General features: G+C 40.3%; 1 protein-coding gene across 7 annotated transcripts in view; it reads left to right on the top strand.

Moving 5' to 3' along the window:
- LDB2 (LIM domain binding 2) overlaps positions 1–17,997 on the top strand; it is a 401,987-nt gene that overhangs the window by 307,646 nt on the left and 76,344 nt on the right. For all 7 annotated transcript variants that reach the window (XM_007496683.3, XM_007496685.3, XM_007496684.3 and 4 more), the window contains exon 5: positions 2,085–2,168. In XM_007496683.3, coding sequence (XP_007496745.1) covers positions 2,085–2,168 — 84 coding nt within the window. The remainder of the gene's footprint in view (positions 1–2,084; positions 2,169–17,997) is intronic.

The raw sequence follows: 17,997 nt of genomic DNA, 5'->3' as shown, positions 1-17,997 counted from the left end.
CCGCCTAGAGGGGTCTTTAAAGATAAGGGTGAGAACTTGGCCAAGTAGGAGTCATTCACAACCAGAGAATCTTTAGCTTGAAGCCTCCCCTCAAGTAGAGTTCATAAAGTATTTTGGGGACAGAAATCAAGACTTTTTTAAAGAGGTTCTTAGCCTGTGGTTCATGAACTTGATTTGTATTTTTATTTCTTGTCAAATATTCTGATGAGTGCCTTTCAGAAGGCTTGGTTCCCTTTGTAATCCTGTGTGTTTTGTTTTAAGCATTTATAAATGTTATTATGAGAAAGATCCACCACTGGCTTCATTAGACTGTCTAAAGGGTCCATATCACAAAGAAAGGTTCGGACAAGCCTGCCTTAGACCAAGATCACAACCACCCCCAGACAGAGCATTTGGACTGAACTTCAAATTTCAACATCTTTTCTCTAAAATGAATGACATTTGAGCAGATTTGATGATTCTCCTTAACATTCTAGGAAATTGGTGGAGGAGGAGCAGTTGGGTGGCTCAGTGGACAGAGAGCCAGCACTAGAGATGGAAGGTCCTGGGTTCAAACCTGACCTCAGACACTTCCCCAGCTATGTGACCTTGGGCAAGTCACTTAACCCCCATTGCCTAGCCTTTACCACTCTTCTGCCTTGGAACCAATACATAGCATTGATTCTAAGATGGAAGGTGAGGGTTTAAAAAAATTCTATGAAACGAAAACTGTAGACAATTGCCTATTTCCAGAACTGATTCAGTTGGGAGGAGAGTCAGATTTTTTTTTAAATGTTTCATGGCAGTTGCAAAGTTTTCAAATACAGAATTTAACTCCAAGCTGTTAACAAACACCATCACCATGAAATGAAACATAGCATGGTCCGAAAACATATGTCTCTGCCAAATCTGGAGACATTTTCTCTTAGAATTGCATCCAATCATCTGTCTGTTCCCTGGCAGGCCATAATGACCCAGTGCTTAAAGATGGTGAGAAAGGAACATTTCACTCAAGGCTACATGCTATTTTCCCTCCCAAATTGGAATCCTGTGAATGTCAGTTCAGTATCTGTTTATGCTGGAGCTTGAAGAATGGAACCCAATTAGTCACTACATATTATGTAAAGCTGTCTTTAAATATTAAAAATATTAACATAATAATGAAGCAAAAAAGGGAGCAAAGGGGAGCCATGTAACTTCAAATCAGAGTTCTCTCAGGCTATTTCACTTCCCAATACAGGTTTCAGTTGCCTCTTATCAGAAACAGCCAGTGACCTAGAGGGTATCCTCTATCTTAAAGGTCTAGAAGTGAGAGTTCAAATCTAGCTTCAGGCATTTAATCAGCTGTGTGATATTGGATGGGTCACCTAACCTCTAATTGCCTCAGCTTCCTCAACTATAAAATGGGAATAATCATAGAACCTTGTGAATATAAAATGTCATTTTTTTTTAGCACAGTGCCTGGCATGTAGTAGTATTTACAGAAGTATAAAAATGCTTATTCCCTTCCCTACACACCTTATCTATAAAAATGGGCTATAGCATCACAGTTAGAGCTGACGTAGGTTAAAGATCCATCTGAGGAAACTGAGGTCTGTGATCCTCCTATGATCACCTGGGTGGTCCAGAGTTGAGATTGTAATCCAGATCCTTTGAGTCCAGTCCCAATGGGGGGCTACATAACTGAAGTTCCTGGTCCCAAAGAAGTTTCCTCTGTACTCTAATTCTGTCTAGCTTAGGAGTTTTGATTCACATGGAGAGAAAATAAACTGATCTCTCTCTGTCTCTGTCTGTCTCTGTCTCTATCTGTCTGTCTGTCTCTTTTGTTCTCTCTCTGCCTCTCTCTCTCCCTTTCTGTCTCTCTGTCTGTCTCTGTCTCTCCCTTTCTCTCTCTCTCTATCAATCTCTCTCTCTCCATCTGTCTCTCTCTGTGTCTCTCTGTTTCTCTGTCTCTCTGTCTCTCCTCTGTCTCTCTCCTTTGTCTCTGACTCTCTCTCTCTCTCTCTCTCTCTCTCTCTCTCTCTCTCTCTCTCTCTCTCTCTCTCTCTCTCTCTCTCTCTCTTCTTTTTTCCCTCTCCCTCTTCCTCTCCCTTTCTCCTCTCCAGGCACAAGACCCTCAGGTGCTGGAACAGCTGTCCAAAAACATCACCCGAATGGGACTGACTAACTTCACCCTCAACTACCTCAGGGTAAGAGCAATGATACTTTCTGGTCATTGTCATGAGTAACATTCAAAGATGAATATGAATCTGAAGTCAGAAGAAACAAAAGGAGATCTGGTACCAGTAGGCACGCCACCGAAACGTCAAGTTTTGGGGTGCTGGTGGTGGTGTTTTGCTTTTTCCAACAAAGAAAAGCAAGAGTTTGTAAGCATTTAGCTTTCTTTCCTTGTTTGTGTGACTCCCTGAATTAATTATTCAAAGGATAGAAATGTTCCCATTTCATAAAATGTTTTGGCACTCTCTCCTTTTTGTTTTCTCTGGTTTCTAATTCACTGTTACCGATTTCACTGAAGCTTGATTTCAATCCAGGAATCTCCCCCACCCTCCCTGCTCCCTTCCCCGGTTCAGAGTCAGCCTTCCCTCCAGGGAAAAGCTGTGTTTATAAGCTCCTGAATAAACTCAGCACTAAGTACCATAATGTCGCACCTATAATGCAAACACTTTCAAAGCCTTTCAAAGTCCTCCCTAGAAAGTGGAACCTGTATTGTGGCATAGAGTGTAAACTCTGATTTTGCATTAAAAGTGGGGGGAAAGTAGAGTTTTATGCAAAAGACATAGCCAGGGCCTCCAGATTTGGTCTGAAAGGGTATCAGATATCTTACTGGTCCAGAGTATGGAATTACAGTAGTTCTGTTACAAATGGGGAAAGCTATGGTTTCAGTCATAAAGCTGGCATTGTCCTCCAGAATCAAAAGGGGCCCCCTAACGCAACAGCCAGCCAAGTTCCGCATTCCTGGGCCTTGGGGAACTTAAGCCTTAGTTCTTCATTCTATGGCACTTCATTGCCCCCCCCCGTAATTTCCCCCCTAAAATTACCCTTTTACTCAGCCTGCTTTTTGACTCTTGTCATTCAGCTAAAGTTGGCGCATTTATTTTTCTTGCTACTCCTATTCCCCTCCTCGGGTCTATGGAAGGCTGGTTCTTTGAATTTCTCATTTTAAATAAGAAATGGGGGGCCTGATTCTTTTCAGAAGAGCACAACAAGTTGCCTCCTCCTTTAGCTAAGTTGGAGAGAGTAGCTGCGCTCCTTTCTTTCCTCTTGCTCAAGTGCTTGCCCCCAGGGCAACGCACCGCCTGACATTCCCCGCTGGCTTCCTGGTGCCAGCCTAAAGACTCCCCCAGCTCCCTGCCCTCCCCAAACACATAAGCAAGGAAGCCCCCAGCCAGCAGAGGAGCCGGGAGCCTGACAAGTCTACCCTGGAAAAGGGGCGACAGCAGAGCATGTTCTCTGTCTATCTGGCGTTGTCCTCTGTGTTCAGAGATGACCCTGCTGATGTGTTCAGTAGGGCCAGGAAGGCTGGTGCATGGCCAATGATGCCTGGCCAGCGATGCAGGAAGTTAAAATACAGACTGTTTGGAATGAGGATCTGTGAGAGTATGGCATAAACAGAATCCAGTGTGCTGGTGGGGTTTTAATCGGAGCAAGAATCATAGAAGAATTCTTCCACATACCAGGAGATTCTCTCTAGAGTTTTGTTTCTTTCTTTGAAGGAATTTTCCATAGGGACTTACAGAGCAGGTACCCACTCATTTGTCCCTAGCTAATCCCAGACAAGAAACTATAGTGCTGTTATTCATTCATTCAATCAACAAACATTTTTAAGCCCCTCTGTTGTAAGGAACATTATACTACTCTCTGTTGGCGATGCAAAACTTAATTAAGAAATGGCACCTGTCTTTAAGGAGCTCACAGTCTAATGGAGATAAAAATAACACTGAGTTTCATGAAGAGTTCAAGATGGTAGTGAGCAAATTCCCTGAACTGCTTTGGGGCCACGGACTTTTGCAATGGATGGAGCCCCCATGGAGGAGAAAATTGTGTATGATTTTCTTAAAAGGACTTTGGAGATATAAGATGCTCTGAAATTTCTGCTAACATCTGAGTCAGACCCTACGTTTCAGCTTGGACAGACATAGGTGGAATCAAAGTTCAACAACAGATCTTGAGCACGGGGCAGTTTTTTTTCAACTCAACAAACCTGGAGGATGAGCCTGCTCTGTACAAAACATTTGTGTACAAAGAACTGTGTTAGAGACGGTGGGGCTACCACAGTGAATAAGATGTGAATTCTGCCCTCAAGGAACTTACACTCCAGTTGGGAAAGCAAGACAAATTCACAGAAAGGTTATATGGCCATAGAAGAGAATAGAGAATAGAATAGAATGGCAATTATGTGGAGAGTGTGGTAGAGCAGGTAAAAAGCTGACCTCACAGCCACAGAGATCAGCATTCAAGTCCTGCCTCAAACATATACTGTGTGATGCTGGGCAGCCCACTACCTTGGCCTCTTTAACAGTATAAGTTTGAGAGAAGGTCTGACCTGCCATTGGTAGATCCAGGAGTTCCAGTATGAAGGAAATCCCACATGCAGTCTATACCTCTGTAGTAAATCCATAGAAGTTCAAGCAAAATGTTAGAAGAGATTCAAAGACAAAGAGAACATTTTAGGATGAGGAAAGCTAGAGAAGGTCCCATGGAGCAGGTTCTAGAACATGGCCATTCTAGGCTTGCTCACCCCTCCTGCCCCTTCATGCACACTTTCAAACTTAGTGGCTCCATCTACTTTTAGGTTCAGCTGGCATCAGTTATGAGAATCTGGTCCAGATCCAATGTGCAAAAGGGCAAAAGTCGGTCAGTTTCTTCAGCTTTCAACATGGGTTGAAATAGGGAGGCTCAAATAGTCCTAAGAAGTCCACAACCCACGAGAGAGCCTAAATTCTAACTCTGGCTCCCTTTGTCAGGAGGCCATCCTCAATATTGTTCAAATAAAGAGCCAATTAGGGTCTTAAATAGCAGCTTTCAGTGTTAGGATGAGAGAAGGTCAGACAGGTAGACCATAGGCAATCGATTCCGACCTCAGGAGCTGATGGAAAAATGTTCGAATCAATGCTTCACTTCCTGGGAAGACTGGATAAAGATTTCTGAATACACTCGACGCCTGAATTTTGAACTAACCATATCTTTCTGAGGATATAATTAAGTACTACCGAGAATAAACAATTGCTGTATTCTCACTTTGTCAAAACAAATCCCTTTCTTTCGGAGGAATCCCAAGTCACTTAGTAAAAGCTGCTGTCAGGTTCTCTGCAGAATTGACAGAACCAGGTGTCTGGCATTCGGGGAAAGACTTTTGGGGTGAAGGTAAAGGGGTAAATCTGAGCAGAGCACAGTGTCCTGGCTTTGAATCAGAGCAATGGACTTGAACTTGTATGACTGAATAGAGTTGTTACAGGAGTCTCTTTCTTCCTCTCCCCTAACCTGCTGCTTTTAAAGAGACTGGAGGAAGTCTGTTGTCATTCAATTTGGGTCTGTCAAATTGTCTATTACACCCTGCTACCTTGAAATATAACAGGGTTGGAGGGCCACTGTGCTCAGAGGTGCAAATGCTTTCAACAGGCATATGAAGCTCGCTTGGTGCTTGCTTGGTTCAGTAGCTTGAGGTCACCAAAAGGATGGGAATCTCACTTTCTGAAAGCGAGATCTCACTTCATCTGGTGGCTGACCCATTGGCTTCTATGAAGCTTTTCTCTTCAGTGATTAAGCTTTCCTAGAAGTATTTAATTCAGCATCTGGTTGAGGCCTTTCCAGATCTTCTGACTAGAACCGTCTCTGCCATTGGTGCAAACTCTTAAAATTGGGCACTTCTGGAAGATGTCTTCTGGAGCTGGCTCCCTCCTGAGTAATGGCTTAAATGTGAAAGTGCCATTGGCCGTGGAAGGAACATGCAAGTTCCTGCAAGCCAAGAGCATTATTCCAAGGCTTCACAGAAAGGAAAGAGTATCTGCAAAGCATGCTAAAAGTTTTGTTAGGAGAACTACATCATACCTCCAAAGAATCAAAGTTGAGAAATTCCATATGCACTTAGGTAGCAAGGAGGGAAGGGAAGCATCTGTGGGGCCCATGTCAACTTCCCTTCTGCCATTTTCCTCACTCTCCACGTGTACAGTTTTTAACTTGGCCTAATAATAGCATTAGGGTCTCTGGGCGAACTGGTTTAGCCTGGTAATCTGAGGACTTTGAAATACAAATTGTCTTCACTATACATCTCTACCCTGAATTATAATTCACTCTATTTCTTGAGTCTGGAATTGGAATGGGAGACCCTCCATTCGAGCTTTAGCTCTGTTACTTATTAACTGTGCAAAGTTGGGCAAGTTGTTTGAGCACTATTAGCTTCCTTCTTCTGATCTGTAAAATGACACCGTTGGATTGGAGGATTTTTAATTTTTCTCTCAACTTGGAGTCCTAGGATCCTATAGATGATATCTATGAGTTCAGGCTCATCTGGGTGCATGGAGGAAAACTTCCTAGAGAAGACAGCAAGGGAGGAACTTCCAACAGCTAGAGATAGGGGGAAAGGATAGTATGTTCTGAGCAAATAGGACAATGTAGGGACCCCCTCTCCTTGAATACTCCAGCTAAATACACCATCCATAAAACAGAGTGGCAACGCAACTCATAGAAAGTACATTTCAGCTCCCTCTCTCTTGTTCAGGGATTCCTCTCTTGTAGGATACAATATGGGCCCCATCCTTAGCCTGGTGTGTCTTTACAAATGTTTTTCCCTTACCTTGTCATTCTAGCCCACCATTCACACCACTGAGGGACCAATCAACCTAGACCATCCTGCTCCTCCATCTCATTCTGTCTCACCCCTCTGCATTCACTAAGGTCACTCTCATTCTTGTCCTCCTACTGAACTCCTTCATTTCCTCAAAGGTCTTCTACACAAAGGTTTCCCCTCCTCTGATCTCTCTATACATATTTTCTTAGCACTTTCTGTCCAGAGCTTGCCTTTATCCCCATTGTAGTCTAACTGGCATCATACTAATTGGTGTAAATGACCCTGTGGACAGAGCACTGGACCTGGAGTCAGGAAGACCCAAGTACAAATCTGAGCTCAGACACTTTCTGGTTTTGTGACCCTCGACAGTCCATTTAACCACTTTACCTCATTACCTCATCTGTAAAATGGGTATAATAATAGTACAGACTCCCAGGGTTGTTGGGAGGATCAAATGAGATCATAATTGTGAAGTTGCTTGGCCCATAGTAAATGATATATGAATATTAGCTATTATTGTTATTATCATCATCATCATCCTTCTATTCGATGGTAGGTGCCTTGAGGGCATCCCCCAAAAGCTAGTACAATACCTCCTACGTTGCTGTTGTTATTCAGTTATTTCACTAGTGTCTCTGTGATCACATTTGGGGTTTTCTTGGCAAAGACACTGGTGTGATTCGCCATTTTCTTCCCCAGTTCATTTTACGGATGAAGAAACTGAAGTAAACAGGGTTAAGTGACTTAACCAGGGTCACACAGCTAGTAAATGTCTGAGGTCAAATTTGAATTCAGGAAGAGGAGTCTCCCCAACTTCAGTCCCAGAGCTTTATCCACTATGCCACCTAGCTGCTCACCTTATACATAATAATCACTTAATGTGTGTTGAATACAATCAAATTGAATCAGTGTGATTTGCTTTTAATATCCCTTCCCTGAATATTTGCACTTTAACTGAGGACAAGTGAGAGAGGCATCCAGAAGTACTGATAAAAATGCTTCCCCCAAGTTGGGCTCTATGGACGGAATCGATGGCATCTCTCTAGCATCTTTCCTATTACTTTGCTTCCTCCTTCATCGACATATGAGATCAATCCTGGGTTAATATCGTTAGCCAATGCAATGTAATGCATCTTTTCCCCCCTTTTCATTGATCTGGTCATTATTGTGATGACATAATGTTAGCATGTAAGAGCCCTTCGAACACAGAATGTCTTGGAAGCAGGGGCCCTCAGAGCTCAAAATGTTGGAGCTAGCGACAAGGGATCTCAATAGTGGTTCTCAAATAGCATAGGCAGATTGAGTTCTGCTAAGTGTGCCAAATTACCCTTGCAGTAGCATGTCTGGGTCTCCCAGGAATGGTATGAAACTCGCATTTGCAATCATATGCACATGTTCCAATGTCCCAACTCCCCCTCATCGTTGCCAACTTCAACATTCAGTGTACTGTGATTCTTCCCTTATGGCAAAGAATAACATCGTGCCTGCCGTGATCAAAAACTTTCGAGAGCCATTCTCTTAGGAACTAGAATGGAGGGCTGTAAAGGACCTTAAAACATGGAATGTCAGAGTGGCAAGAAGACAGAGATGGCGAGACTAAGCTCATTCTACAGAGAGAAGGAACGATTCCCTTCTCCCTTCCACATCCCCAATTGCACGACTAATTTGGAAACAGAGAAAGGGCCAAGAGACCTAGGTTTTAAGTCCCTGACCTTTTCATTATTCCACCTTCTCCTCCATTGTTCCCAAATTGAGTTGCCTTTCCCCTTTGGGTCCCTCCACCAGCCCCCAATGTTTTACACATAGTCGTAGGCACCCAACCCGTGACATTGAATTGATCCACATTTTACTGAGGGCTGTTTCTCAAAGGGCACATCTTCTGAGCATCCTTGCTCCTTTCTCCCTTGGCTCTATTTGAACGTGGAGCTTGTGATGAAAGTTCACATTAGCCAATATACTTAGAAGTCCATTTGCTTCTTTTCTAATTATTTTCTTTGGTTACTTTGAAATGAAAGCCCCATCTTACTCAGTGTGTTTAAATTGTTCCATGAAAAAAGCATCTCCTAAGTGCAATCATTTAAGTTTTGAACTCAGTATTTGGAGCTCTTTTGCTTAAGTGTTTACTGTGGGCTGCAATTCACATTTGTATATGTGAATTTAAAAAAAATAATAAGCTTTTAAATTTTAAGAAGAAAACTAATTCCATTTTTTTCCTTTTATATGTTTTAAAATAAGGGAGGTCCTTAAAAAACGAACAAGCATAAACTTTAACGATGGACAAACTGTCTTTATTTCTTCCCTTTATCTCCATGGACTTTTGTGCTACAGTATTTTAGAAAGAAGAAAGATGGTTTCATATATACGTATATCTTTTTGTCAAGTGATGCCTTCTTTAATGGGGGAGGGCAGTTAACTGGGCATTTTAATGTACCAAACAAATCAATCAATAAAATTTTAAGTGACATTGGAACACTTAGTTTCAAATTGAGACAGGTACCCAAACAGAAGCAAGCTGAATCCAACCATCCTACAGGACCTGACTTAAAAGTCCCAGAATGCTGGAACCTTAGATCTTAAAAAGGATCTCAGAGACCAGATGGTCCAATCCGTAGCCACAGGAATTCCCTTTCCTAAGTGCCAGACAACAATTATGCAGTTTTTCTGACAAGTAGTTATGCAGAGTGGGATTGAAGATTTCCAATGAAAGAGAATTCACTGCCTACTGAATGACAATTCTTTAAATAAAGACAGTAATTATTCTCTGCCTTCCCATCCCATCCCACCCCTAAGCATTCTTTTCTACAGGCTAAATATTTCTTGTCCCATTAAAGACAGGAGACTATTTCCATGGAAAATACAAAGATCCAGTGACCTGGGTTCAAATCTTGACTCTGGCACTTAGTATCTCTATGACCTTGGGCAGGTGACCTATCCCTAATGTGTCTCTGTCTCCTGACTTTGCAAAATGAGGGAAATAGACTCCCTGACATACAAAGGTCTTTTCTGGTTCTAGACCTATGATCCTATTAGCCTCACATGAGAACCTTTCAAATTCTCTTATCACTCAAGTCACCTTCTTCTGGAGAGTCCCCAACTTGCCCATTAGTTGCCTAAAATGTCACCTGATGACTTTTCAAATCAGACATTGCCTAAATAGAGCTCCACTAGAAGGTTTACTAGGAAATCCATTGATAGATCAGAAAATGAATAAAGCATACACTATAGAACCATAAAGTTTACAAAGTCCACTATTTCTCATAATTTCATGAAGTTGGCAGTGAAAATAATTATCTTTATTTTTGCATATGGGGAAATTGAGGCTCAGAGTGATTTGCCAAAGGGACAGAGGGGGCAGCTGGGTATTTCAGTGGATTGAGAGCCAAGCCAAGAAATGAGAAGTCATTGGTTCAAATCTGGCCTCAAACATTTTCTAGTTATGTGACCCTGAGCAAGTCATTTAATCCCCATTGCCTAGTCCTTACCACTCTCTGCCTTGGAATCAATACACAGTACTGATTCTAAGGCAGAAGGTAAGGGATTTTTTTTTAATGTTGGCCAGAATAGGGCAGGCACATAGCATATAAAGACTATGAGATATGATAAAGGGGAAAATGAAAGCTTAAAATTCTTATCAAAGACCTGACGCTTCCTAGCTTTGTGATCTTGACTTTCTATGCCCCAGTCTCCTTATCTGTAAAATGGATATAATGACATCCACACAAACTACCTCACTAAGCTTTTGTAGAGGTGATCACCTAGTAGATAAGGCTGTGGACTTGGAACCTCAGTGTAAATTTCAACCAGATATTTGGTATTGTTACTGGCCAAGTCATTTATCCTCCACTGGGCTTCACTTTCCTTAGCTGTAAAAATAATAGCTGGTATTTAGATCATGCCCCCTATATTATAGAGACTAGGCTAAGAGAAAACAAACATTATCCCATTTTATCCTCACAATTTGGGAAGAAGGTGCTATTATTAGCTGCATTTTACAGTGGAGGAAACTGAGGCAAAAGTTACTAACTTACCCAGAATCACCTAGTAAATGTCTGTGGACAAGTTTGAACTCAGGTCTTCTTTGACATTGTCCTTACAAGTAGTATGGCCCTGGGCAACTCATTTAAACCTGTTGCCTCAATTTCCTCATCTGTAAAATGAACTGGAAAAAGAAATGGCAAACCAATTCAGTATCTTTGCCAAGAAAGCCCCAAATAGAGTCACAAAGAGACAAACATAATTGAAACTATTGAAAAACAACCTCCTTGATATGTCAGACCCAGCTCTATGTCTATAGCACCACCTAAGCTTCCCCAAATAGGGGAGAGATATAAGTTTAAGACCTTTAAGGTCCTTTCCAGCTCTAAATCTAGGATCCTTTGAAATGAAATAGATATGTGTCAAGGCATTGTGAAGTAGCATTATTTTCTTTAATTGCTTTATTCTGAAATTATTATGAAAAAGAGCATTTCTACATGTACACTGGAACAAAAATGTGTTCTGTTCTCTAAGAAACTGTTAATCTCCATTTTACACACCTTTCTTTTTAAAAGTACGTAATAAATTCTCTACTTTCAAAATTATTCTGCTTGTCTATACTTCCTGCCGAAGTTCCTTATGTTTTCTTCTATGTACTTTCAAAGTGTTTCAGTTGCTCTTTTTTGCATCACCATTTCTAACCCTTCTAACACAATGTTTCCTCAATGAAAATCAAGAGGAGGGAAGAGAAGGAAAGGAAAGGGAAAGGAAGGGAAGGGAAAGGAAAGGGAAAGGAAGGGAAGGAAGGGGAAGAGAAGGAAAGGAAAGGAAAGGAAAGGAAAGGAAAGGAAAGGAAAGGAAAGGAAAGGAAAGGAAAGGAAAGGAAAGGAAAGGAAAGGAAAGGAAAGGAAAGGAAAGGAAAGGAAAGGAAAGGAAAGGAAAGGAAAGGAAAGGAAAAGGAAAGGAAAGGAAAGGAGGAAGGGAAGGGAAGGGAAGGGAAGGGAAGGGAAGGGGAAAGGAAGGAAAGGAAAGGAAAGGGAAGGGAAGGGAAGGGAAGGGGAGGGGAGGGGAGGGAAGGGAAGGGAAGGGCAGGGGAGGGGAGGGGAGGGGAGGAAAGGAAAGGAAAGGAAAGGAAAGGAAAGGAAAGGAAAAAAGGAAAGGAAAGGAAAGGAAAGGAAAGGAAAGGAAAGGAAAGGAAAGGAAAGGAAAGGAAAGGAAAGGAAAGGAAAGGAAAGGAAAGGAAAGGAAAGGAAAGGAAAGGAAGGAGAGGGAAGGGAAGGGAAGGGAAGGGAAGGGAAGGGAAGGGAAGGGAGAGGGGGGAGGGGAAGGGAAGGTCCTTGTAATAGATATTTATGATCAAGTAAAATGAATCTACACAATGATCATGTCTAGAAACATTTCTCTTCCCACATTCTCTACCCATCACTTTATTGTCTACCTATGAGTAACAGGCTTCTTATCAGTCCTCTGGAGACATTGATTGGTCATTGCATTGATCAAAGTTCTTTAATATACCAATGTCATTTTTCTTGATAATATTTTGTCCTTCTATGAATGTTCTAATGACTCTCTGATCGCTTCATTCTGCATTAGTCCATGCTACCCAGATTTCCTGGAATTGCCTGTATCATCATTCCTTAAGGCACTATTACATTATTTCCATATATTACAATTTTTTTCAACCATTCCCATTTGTCTCAGTCAATCTAAGACACTTCAATAGATTCAAGGGTTTTCTTTTTCCATCTCCCTTTCACTCTCCCCCTCAGGATAAAGAAATTTGTAGCTTTTCCCTCCTGGGTATTAATCTCCCTTTTAATGCCCTATCCCACCATTCCAGTTTGGTTCCCAATTGAATGTTGTGTGTTTCTACACTAAACTTTGTGTACACGTGTATGTTCAACTTTCCTTTGTCCAGTTCAAATGATAAGATGCATCCTTCCTCCATGTTTGTACTCTCTTCTTCTCATGTATCCCAATTATGAGAAATAGCCAAATCTGGGGGCATTTAGGTGACTGAGTAGATTGAGAGTCAGGCCTAGAGTCTTGGGGTCAAATATAGCCACAGAGATTTCCTAATTGTGTGACCCTGTGCAAATTGTTTAACCTAGCCTTTATAGCTTTTTTGCCTTGGAACCAATACACAGGATTGATTCTAAGACAGAAGATAAGGGTTTTTAAAAAAAAAGAACTTGCCAATTCTATACCCTATTTCTCCATTCCACACCAATAGAACTCTTTCTTCTCTGTCTCCTTTTCAAGCCCTGTCAAGAATTTGAACTTCTGTCAAACTTCTGTCAAGACCAAACTGATCCATTCCCCAAGACTTCTATTTTTCTTTTTTTAATTCCCTCAATACCCTTCAAAGACATAAAATTTACTACTTTCTCATTCAATTTTTTCCTTAAAAGTTTTAATTTCATTTTTTATATCTTCATTTCTTCTAAATATTTTCTCCTTTGAGTCTCTGCCTGCAGTTGTTAGGGAATTTCTCTCTTTGTGGGTGTTTTCTTTGATTGACTCATCTCTAACTTCATTTCCTGAATTGGGGCTTTGTGCAGGGCCAATTCCCAATCCTTTGGGGGCTTTGGAAGTAGGTTAGACAACAACGTTTAGTCTAATTCTTGGTTACTTGGGATCCTGCACTGATCTCCTCCCAATATTATTAGCTGTTCAGGTTCAGGGCAATGAAGCTAGATCCAAGTGAACCTAGATAGGTCCCATCTGGAATTTAACACATCCTTGAGCACTCTGGGCCTGAGATATTCTGACTAGAGTCACTGCTTCTGCTCTTTGTACCACTTCCAAGATCTCCACCATGAGGAGAAGCCCTCCACTCTTGCTCCCTCAGGAACCTGAAGACTACATGGGTTCCATCTTCATTTACACTGAGGTTGTCTATGCTAGCAGTCTCCTTTCATTTACCTGGTGGGCTTTTGGTGGTCTTTTTTTGTGCAGCCCTGGGAGGAAAACTGTCACTTATTACAGTTTCTCATTGGGCTTCTTGATCATTCTTTGGTCTGATTTGACCTCCAGAGTTACATGGGAGCTGAGCAGACTCTCTCAGGTAGCCCTAGTATTTACTATTATCATCAGTAGTTTCACATATCTGGAGAAGTCCTTGGGCTAACCTTCCTTCACTGTGCACTCCTTTAAGGACATGACTGAGTTGAACAATAATCACTACATATCCAGGCTATAATTTTGGGTCTCTTCATTTCTCACCATATGCAAATATTAAAACAATAATAAACTCCGAACTCCCAAAAGGTAGGAAGTGTTTCCCTTTTCCATGGCTTTTATTAACAGTCTCATCTTAGGCTCTGCATCACTCAGATAAACTAGTTCATCTTAATATTTTAGTTCCCTTTCTTTCCTGCCATTATTTTAGAAATGGCTTGCAGATATATCCCTCTCCATAGGAATCCTTTTCCATTCAGGTAGGACAATAACTTCCTTTCTCATGGGGCTATAATCCATGGGTTGATATTTTAAACAACCTAATATAATTGTTTTTTTTTTGTTTTTTGTTTTCCTACCAGTATAATTCATGGCTTCATTGATGATAATAACAATAAGTTATATTTATATAAACACTTGATGCTACAAAATGCTTCATATCTACTATTTTTTTTACCTCCACAACAACTCTGTGAGGTAGAATATATAAATTTTATTGTGCCCATTTGATGTATAAAGATGCTGACATTCACGAAAAGTGAAGTCTCCTTCCTGAAGTCACATAGTTAGTAAGTGGTATGGGCAGAACACAAACCCAGGTCTTCTGATTCTAAGCTCAGTGTTCTTTCCACTACTCTGGGACAGAATCAGATGAGAAATATTATCAATATAGCCACAAATCATTTAGGTCTCATGTTAATGCTTGCTATTGATTTCCAACCAAATGAAGAATGAATATCTATCTATCCTCCTACATGTACGTAGATACAATAGGACCTCATTTTTTGTGACCGATATGATCTAAGACCCTTCATGTAAGCTGAAAATCATGCATAATAGCAAACTCCATTATTTAATATGTACCTAGGCACTTTTCTACTTTTTAGGCTTATCAGAGCTACCAGGATCAGTACTCTTGTACTTTGGAGCCATTATTAATAAGTAAATAGGGCTGATGAAACAAAGAGAAGCACTGCTCTGATGCAGACACAACTTGTTACAAATGAGAACTTGTATTAAGACAAAGACTGATGGAAGAACTAATGTTTGGTGCAAAATAATGTAATGACTCACACTACTGATTCTCAAAGTGAGAACGAGCATGATCAGATCAACTGTGAGACTTGACTCTACTTGGAAAAATGGAGCACATAATTAAAAATTTTTGTTTTATATATTTTCCTGCCTTGGGTGGTGGGGTTACCATTCACGTATACCTGAATCCATGTGTATTAAATTTGCTTAAAATGAGGTCCTACTGTGTATACATAGGGATATGTAAATATAGCTAAGTACATATGCAAATGTGTATATACCTTCCTACATATTTATCCAAAAAGACAGACAATTAGACTCAGCAAATGATCCCCACCTGAATTACTTAGAGTGTGCCCCTTCTATGGTCCTGCTGAACCATGATGTCTTTTGTCCCAAAATACTAGGACTGTGGGGATGTTTTGTTTTTCTTTCTTGATAGGAATAACTTCAATCAATAAACTTTTTTTTTTTCCTTTCTGATCTAGTAATATAGTAATAATTCCATAAAATAGCCTTCTGGGAGACAATGTCACACCTGGCTCCTGAACATGGGTCCCTAGGCAAGACTAGGAACAAGTTGTGTCCAGATAGCCTAACAGAACCAGCATTGGGTTTGGAGTACTGGTTGTGCCACTTAGTGTCTATGTGACTTGGAACAAGTCTTTTCACCTCCAAGCCTCAGTTTACTCATCTGCAAAATAGGTATAACAATATTTGCATTACACTAGAAATCAATATATCCATGTACTCTCAAGTCCAGGTGAGGATATAGTGGGACAATAATTAATAGTATATAGATTCTTATAGATATAGATAGATAGATAGATAGATAGATAGATAGATAGATAGATAGATAGATAGATTAAGGTTTTCTTCATTGCATTATCACAATTAATATGAGAAAAACTAGTTAACAGGGATGATGCATAGGAGGGATTAACTACACTAAAAACAGGTAGCAGGTGAGGAATTTCAAGAGGCAAGCATGAAATTGTGGGGAAAGTAAGGCAAAAAGTAAGGGTAGTAGGAGGAAAACTGTAAAAGATAGACAAGTCAAGTTCAGGGTGTTAGGAAACAAAGTTTGGAGGGCAAGACAATATCCACAAAAGACTTCAGATACTCTGGAACAAGTCACTCCACCCCTGAGCCTCATTTTCCTCATTTGTAAAATGGATTACATGAAGTCACCTCTTAAGGACCTACCAATAGAAGACCTCTAAGACCCTTTCCAATTCCAAAAATGTATGTTCTAGGATTTTATTCCAATAGCAAGACCACAACCCACTTCTGGTTCTATATCAACATATACTATGTTGTCTCTTTAAGATGAGAGAAAATAGTTTGTACCAGCATGGTTAAAAAGAAAAAAAAACCCATCAGAATCAGCCTTTCAGCAGAAACAACCTTAGAGACAAGCAGATATCAATTTTAGAGTCATGGAGGCTTCTAAAATGCCTGGCTTTAAAAGTACAAATAGGTCCTGGATTAAAGAAAGTAATTTCCAAGTCTCAGACACTAGAAAAAGAGAAAGAATTTGTTATTTAACAAGATGCTGAAAATCAAGAGAAATGATAGGGTGGGAAATAGGCAGGCCAGGAAAAAAGATGAAGGATTGAAGAGTTAAGTGCAGGATAGAGCCTAAGGTTAAATCAGCTTTGGAAATAGCCTTGCCTACTTGTCTAGAGTGAAGAAAAAACTAAAATGGGAGGTGGGGTGGGAAATGATTATTCTTATTCATTTTACTTCTAATATATATATATATATATATATGTGTGTGTGTGTGTGTGTGTGTGTGTGTGTGTGTGTGTGTGTGTATGTATGTATATACTTTGACTTTAAATATAAAGGGTGGGCTGGTAAATTTTTTGTTTATTTTCAAGGCTCTCTTATACTTAGTATCCTGAGTAGGGGTGTGTGTGTGTGTGTGTGTGTGTGTGTGCATTATTCCCTCCTCCCCTCCTTTGTCCTTCCTCCCTCCTCCCAGGATATAGATCTCTTGCACTCTTATATCAGAATAACAACAGCGAACTACAAAGGAGCATTCAGACTGTCTGCAAGTATATATCCATGGACAAGTATCACATTTTTACAAGAATCACTCTTACAAGCTGTCCCAGACACAATGTTAACTTTGTAAAAGGTGGAGTCATAAATAGTAAATATAATTTTCACATTGTGGCTTCTATGAGCACAGATGTACAATTCTTTTCAATGGGTTTCACTCCCACGAGCTCTTTTTGTCCCTAGTACTTTCATAGCCAAGAGACAGGCAGAGATGATATATTACTGTACCAAAGCAGAGCTCTGTCTTTCTCAGTTTGCACTTACTGGATCGTCCTTCCTTCCGCCTTCCTTATTAAGTGCCCTTGGGAAAATAATATAATCCCTTTAAGCATTAGTTTCCACATTTACAAAAGGGAAATATTAATGCCTTTCCTATCTACTTCCCAAAGTATGAAAGCTCTTTGTAAAATGTAAAATGCTATAGAGAGCAGAGATATATTATAATTTTACCATATAATATCCCCATACCACTCTGATGTGTTACTATTGGTGAGGAAGGGAGGGAAGAAGGAAGGAAGGATTCAGTGCTCCATAAAGAAATGGCTGTAGGATATAAGTGTACTACTATAATAAGTAGAAGAAAGATGTTTATAAAATATAACTTTCAATCCCACAAGTTACAAAAGAGGAGAGGAGAGTGTCAGAAACATCACTACTTTCACAAGGGAAACTGATTATGTATACACAACTATCCAATTATTGTATTCGATCAGTTAGTTTATTTGATGTGTATTTTTAACATTTTTCTGGTGCATAGTAAAACACTGATATTAATTCACATTATCCCACACAGCTTCCCCAAAGCCTCACTCTCCATGCTGAACTCTCTTTTAACAAGAACAAAAAAGTATAATAAAGCAAGACAAATCTACACTTTGGCATATCAGATATCATATGCCTTATTTCTTAATCAACTGATTATTTGGAATAAATTGATCTGCCCCTTCATCCAAAGCCATGAGCCCAGGAATACC

This window comes from Monodelphis domestica, chromosome 6, assembly GCF_027887165.1.
Source record: "Monodelphis domestica isolate mMonDom1 chromosome 6, mMonDom1.pri, whole genome shotgun sequence".
In the NCBI taxonomy this organism is placed as follows: domain Eukaryota; kingdom Metazoa; phylum Chordata; class Mammalia; order Didelphimorphia; family Didelphidae; genus Monodelphis; species Monodelphis domestica.
Note: the sequence above shows the minus strand (reverse complement) of the source record. Positions and strands in the feature narration are given on the sequence as shown.